The sequence below is a fragment of the Parambassis ranga genome, chromosome 9, assembly GCF_900634625.1.
Source record: "Parambassis ranga chromosome 9, fParRan2.1, whole genome shotgun sequence".
In the NCBI taxonomy this organism is placed as follows: Eukaryota; Metazoa; Chordata; class Actinopteri; family Ambassidae; genus Parambassis; species Parambassis ranga.
Window position 1 is genome coordinate 1,280,958 of NC_041030.1, and position 6,779 is coordinate 1,287,736.

The window sequence follows — 6,779 nt, forward strand, 5'->3', positions numbered from 1 at the left end:
CTCGGGGCACTAAACTCATCATCTGTCACTGTTCATCCGCTCCATTACGCAGCTGGTAGGATTAACCCTGCGTTGTGTTTGAATGTCAGAAGAAATTATCAAAGGTGACATATTTAATGTCAACTAATTTTAATCACTTAATCTGCTTCGTTGACTGTTGACCTACAGTCAACATACAGAGGAACACAAAGTCAGTTATCTTTGTTTAAAGGAAAGATTGCTCTCTTGTCATTTCCAGACCACACAGCGCACTTAAAGCTTATGAACAAGTAACTTTGGCTTTCCCTGTAGAAAGCTGTAGACTGTAATCCTCCAAGACGTTCCAATTCATGTTCTGTCACATCTTTATTAACATTGGGCAACGTTGATTGTTCATCAGTAAAAATTATGACTGATTAAATGACTGATTTTCTACGAAAAATTTCAAGATACTGTGTCCTTTTCAGACCTTGGCTGAATTAGTGCAGTTAAAAATCACAGTTGGCAAATTGAGATGTGATTGCACCACACTGGATTCATTACTCAAAAATGTACATAAATAGGCTAAAGATACACACATACACACAAACAATAAATATGTATTTGTGATTTGTTTTTGGGTAGAAAGTTTACATATTGATGTATTTTTGTCATTTCTATTTTTTCTTTAAATGTAAACAAAACATATTTTAAATTATCTTTAAAAGACAAAGCAATTTTGACTGGGATGATGTTTACATCCCTGTGGTCAGGGACCGTTTGTGAGCATCAGATGGGTTTTAGTGCCCTCTGATGGTAAAGAGGAGTTTCTATGTCAGTAAAGCAAAGGTGAGTGATAGAATATTGCTTGCAGCCCAGTTGCATCAGAAATTATAAGGTTTTCCACTTATTTTTTGCTCATTTTGTTAACAGAGGACCTGATAAGTTGAAGAGTAGAATTTAAATTCATGCAAAATTCACACACAGCATATGCATTCATGTGTAAGTGATGTTAACACAAAAAGCACAGAGAAGGTTTTCCACCATCTCTCAGAAAGAAAACATGAATATTAATAATTAGCTGTATAATTTAAAACACAAGCTGACAAAAGTTACTTGTGGGGATTCTTGTAGTTATAGCTCATGGTACGTGTAATGGGGCTTTATTGCTTATAAAGAGGATTAACTAACATATCAACACACAGAGTGTGTGACCAAAGCTCACAGTTTCTGGAGACAGGAGGAAGTTGCCACAAGCTACTGCTGCGAGCATGTTTGTGCTCCTCCCTAGCACTGCAGCACAGTGATAAGCACGAGCAGCAGCAGCAGCAGCATCTCTGTGTTGGGGTGGCTCCAGCATGCTGTAGTGCTGCCGTAGAATAATTTAGATCCTTTCCTATTTACCTGCTCCTCACACACTAGGGAACAGCATCCACACTACAGTGTAAAGAAAGTCTGAGAGAACCAACAGCACCCTTACTGATGCATTTAGAGTCAGATTCACAAATGGTGGACTGTAGAATGTTTGTCATATATAAATATACAGATATTTCATCAGGCCAACGTAGCTGTAACTTCACCCTGCTATGCCTGAACTTGAGAGTGACAATTACATGTCACACACTGACCCATGATTTGACATGACGTGACAAAGCTGTGTGTGAATTTTGCGATCTTCTTCGGATGCATCCATTCAGATGCAAAAACATATGGTGACACGTGTCAAGAATATGTTATGAACACTTAAAGGACAGAGAAACAACACAGACCTCCGGATGTGCACGTTAGTACGCTGACATAGATGGATGTCGTGGCAGAAATGTGCGAGAGTGGGGAGAGTGGCCATAAACTGGTGATAGATGAGAGTGCCACGAGGAAGGGAATGTGTTTTCAATGTACATCATCCTTCTGTTTGACAGATAGAGGTAGCATCTGCTGAGGTGCACTTAGTCAGATGCAATGCTCTAATGTTTCCATCCTCATTTTCACTGCAAACACAGAAAGAGTGCACTAAAATTTACATATCTTTACAATAATGATGTGACAACTGAAGGTTGAAGAGTCATAGACTTGTGCATGCAGGCTTCTCATTGATTCTATTGGAAAGTGTGTTCTAACACAGTCATGCTTCTATTATGGAAGGTATTATTCGGCATTATGAGATATACACTATGATTCCATTTTTTTTCAACATTGTAGATTAATATTGAATACTTCCAAACTATGAAGTGGCACATAAAGAATTATGTAGTCAACAAAAAATACAATACTGGTTGTGTACACTTATTTGTCTTCATGCTAAGAAGTTCAGCCCCTCCCTCTCCAGGAAAAATGTAACATCACATCGACGTTTCAGTCCTTGAAAACAGGTGTGCATATTTCTCCAGCTTCATCTCTGTGAAGGGCAGGGACGGCCACACACAAAGGTTTTCCTTTTAAAATGTGTTTAAATGTGTTTTAAGATAATCTTTACCAAGCACCTTAATCCTGTTTAAAATGCCTAACCTTAATCATGTCATGTTCCTGTGTTGTGTCTTTGATTTAATCCTGTGTTGTTTGGTTATTTTGGTGTTTTTTGGTGTTTTTTTCATGGTGTATTTTAGATTGTCCCCGTGTTGTCCCGTGTTTCTGGCTGTCTGTAGTAGTGTGTTTTGCTTGTGATTGCCTGCTGTCGGGATAAAATGTAGGCCCCTTTGTACTTGACCTTGGTTCTTCTGCCTACTAGATTGTTTTCCCTTATGCTGCACTTTTTCACCCTTTTACCCAGTGTCTAGGGGTATATAGCATTGCTACAGCTGGGCAGCCCCCCCCCTTTTCTTACCAGGGCCCACCTGTTTGCGGCCCTGCCACCACAGAGCAGCCCCTCCTCCTTCCTTCTAGATGCCGTCAGTAGGTTCACTTGAAGGTCAGGCTGACATGATAACTTTTGGCTAAGTTCAATCCCCTTTACACGCATGCACAGTAATCACCTCAAAGCTTGTCCTCCATTTGCCTGCACTGCAGTCACCTCCCACATAGCCAACACCTTTGTTTTCTACTGACTCTGAATGATGCACAGACCCACACTCATTCTGACTGTATTCTTTTCACCTAACACTTGTCTCTATACCATTCTTCAAAGTGATTTTCCCCACTACACTGCCCCGCCCTGACCATGTTCACCTGTGTCTTTTCACCCTTGTCTCTTTAGATCTAGTCCCTTTGTTTGTGCCAGATCGACTTGTTCATTACCTTGTGTGTCACTCGTGTTTCTTAGAGTTTCAGTCGTGTTTGAGTTGTTTGCAGTCTTGTTTTTGAACCCAGCCTATTTTTTCTTTTCTTTTTTGATCTTGTCCTTGGTTTAGCCTGTTCGCACCTTAGTCTTGTTGGACTGTCTGGTTGCGACCAACCAACATTGGACTGTGACTATTACCTTTCTGTCTGCACTTGTGTTCTCTCCTCCACTTAAACCTGACAAACCAGCAGTAAATTAATGCCAAAATCCATAATTAAAAACTAGACCTAACCACAAGTAACAACTGAACTTAGTGTTGTGTGAAAACAAAAAAGTTTGTGGTGTCGGGGCATGTAATGCATGCTGTTTATTGCATGTTTGTTCCTTTCTCTCTCTCTCTCCTTCATCCTGTCTGTCCTGTCTACCTCTTCTTCTCCTTTACCAGGCTGACTGTCAGCAGGAAGCTTCTCCTTATAAGCCGGGTCCTGATCAAGGTTTCTTCCTGTTAACTGGAGTTTTTCTTGCCACTGTTGCTCTTAAGGGGGTTCAGGCTCTGGATCTCTGTGAAGTGCTTTGAGACAATTTTTATTTGTAAAAGGTGAAATAACATTTAACTGAAATGAACTGAATTGAATTGAATTGAATTTGGACTTTGGACTGCTGAGTGAAAGTGCATGTCCCCCAAGCCGACTTTTGCAGCTCTATTGTTTCCATGATCAACATAACATGTTGTATGTCGGACAATATGTTTGGTTAGCATGTGCAACATATCTGGCAGATAGAGTTATTGACCAAATGTGACATTTTTTATAATGATGTGTCAAAGAGTTCATATTGGCACCACTTCCTTGTCTATGCTGGGGTGAAAACAGTTTTTTGGCAGGAGTGGGAACCTGCTATAGTCTTCACTGATACTTTTCCAAGTGTTGCCCACTTAAGTAAACCCAGACCTGATCAGGCTTGTTTGTAGAAAAAGCAAGGTTGACAGTCCCTCCTTGGTTTTTGCCTTTTCCTATTATTACTGTACACACATGATAGTGGCATCAACCATGGGAAAACACATATTTACATTTTAAACATTAAGATTGTGTTAAAGCAGCTGAGCAGCATTGCTGCAGGAGGTACAGTCTCACATAGGAAAGGTTTGGTTCAAAAAGGCTGATATTCCCTTCAATACCATGGCAACCCAAAGTTACATTTATATGTAACTAAAAAGAAGGAGAGAAAGACATCAAGAAATGATAAACACTGTATTAAAACAGAAAGTTGCTGTTACACTTGTCTGAATTTCAGAGACTTTGAGCTACAAACAGAAATCTCACTCTTCAAAGTAAGTCAGGTCTCCGAGCATCAAATGTCATCACTGCCAGTGTTTTACTGACTGGTGTGGAGTGGGTTGTTTCCCAAACGTTAATCAACATGTTTTCTCAGCCATAACTGGCCTAAAAGTTGACAAGTACATTTTGACTAATTGACAGTTATTTTGAGTGTTGATAACAAGTGTTGACATTTCTCACATTTTTCACCAAATGAATCAACACCTTAGCTTCAAACTCAAATCTGCTCAGGTGTTTAATTAACACATATGAAAAGTGGCATCGTCTTGAGTTTGAAAGCTATTTTTTTTGGTGATGCAGATAAGGGACTTTAGATCTATTGTGCAGAGAAGAGCCAGAATAATTTAGTGGAGTCCTTTTTTAGCAGGTAGTGGTGATGCCTAGAACACTGGAACAAACTGAACTCCAAAATGAAAAAGTCTAATGCCAGTAGGAACAAGAATAACGTCTGACAAGTCAAACTACACCCACTGACACTTTAGATCAAACAGTCCTCTTAAAACTCTTTCAGTCAATATATGCAATTACAGATAGGGGTACTCCTACGCAGGATGGCTTCAGTCTACACTATATTATCCAACACACCTTTAAATAGTGTAGATTATAATACATTGTATGTATGTATGTAACATAACATTATGGTCTGTATCGGATAAAACAGAGACAGTCTCATTTTTCATATGACATGTCTACACAGCTTCTACAGTACTCCCACACAAAGCTGCTGCTCTCCAAATATTAATAGTTAGTCTGTAAATGTAAGGGTACAAAGCTGAGACCTGAGCAAACACAGCCTCAGATAGCTCGGAGCCTGATCTGGCTGCATTCCCCAGGGGCCTAGAGTGTACAGGTTAGCTTTGTTCCAGCGTCACCAGCAGTCACTCATGGACATCTCAGGAGTGCTCATGGAATCCTGAATTTCATCACAGCAGACTGAAAATTATTATTGGATTCTGAAATCATTAAAGCCATCTAACATTAGTTTGTTCTCAGCAAGAGCAGAATAATTACATTTACAAGGCTTCATACTGGTTCATTATCCGAGAGATAATAATAAATAAAATTGGTTAAATCAAAAAATATTCTTCATCCATCCATTTTCCTGGATGGTCACAGGGACTAAGCAGGTAAAACCAGACCTCCATCTGTCTGGCCACCTCCTCCAGCTCATGCAGGGGATGAGGTGGCATTATGAGGCTAGCTGTGAGGGGCCGTACAAAACAATTCATTCTGACTATCTCACATATATTCTTCTATATGTATGTGTGAAAGAGAATATATATATATATATATATATATATATATATATATATATATATATATATATATATATATATATATGTATTTAGAGAGAGAGAGAGAGATTAACCCTCATGGACTGTTCGCAAACACTACCCTTATGTGTTGTTCGGGGACAAAAACGTCCCCTAACTTTAACGGTTTTAAAAATATATCAGATAAATATTTTTTTGAAAATTTTTTTTGCATAGACCTTTTAATTAACTTCAGTTCTAATCAACAGTGGTGAAAAAATCATTTTCCCCCAAGATTTTAATTAATATGGTCATTAAAAATCACAAATTTTACCTCCTACCAACAGGGTAAACCACCAACAATCAAGAATGCATGATTATGTAGTGCCATGGCTGTGCAGTCAAATCAAAAGTGTGGTTATAATGGAAGTCTATGGGACAAAATGGGAGAAAAAATGAAAATCCAGTGCTGTGCAAAAACTAATAATGCAATAAAGTCAATTTTTTTACTGATGTTTGACATGACCAAGACTGTAATAAAGGTTTAAAAAATTCCAGTCCACATTCACCTTTTCTATGAAAAATGAGCCATTTTGTGTGTTTTTTTCCAATTTTCAGCACCACCCCTTATAAAATTGGTGATTAAAGGGTTAAAATCCTGGGGAAAAATGATTTTTTCACTACTGTTGATTAGAACTGAAGTTAATTAAAATGTATATGCAAAAAACAATTCAAAAAATATTTATCTGTTATATTTTTAAAACCGTTAAAGTTAGGGGACGTTTTTGTCCTGAACAACACACAAGGGAGAAAAAAATGAAAATCCAGTGCTGTCCAAAAACTAATAATGCAATAAAGTCAATTTCTTTACTGATGTTTGACATGACCAATACTGTAATAAAGGTTAAAAAAATCCAGTCCACATTCACCTTTTCTATTAAAAATGAGCCATTTTGTGTGTTTTTTTCCAATTTTCAGCACCACCCCTTATAAAAGTGGTGATTAAAGGGTTAAAAT

The 6,779-nt window shown here is 38.2% G+C and overlaps 1 protein-coding gene across 1 annotated transcript in view; it reads right to left on the bottom strand.

Annotated features, from left to right (window-relative positions):
* LOC114441079 (transmembrane protein 132D) overlaps nt 1-5,699 on the bottom strand; it is a 30,644-nt gene extending 24,945 nt beyond the window's left edge. Inside the window, exon 1 of the mRNA XM_028413847.1 lies at nt 5,649-5,699. Within this exon, the coding sequence (XP_028269648.1) occupies nt 5,649-5,699 (51 nt within the window). The remainder of the gene's footprint in view (nt 1-5,648) is intronic.
* Between the last annotated feature and the right edge of the window lie 1,080 nt (nt 5,700-6,779).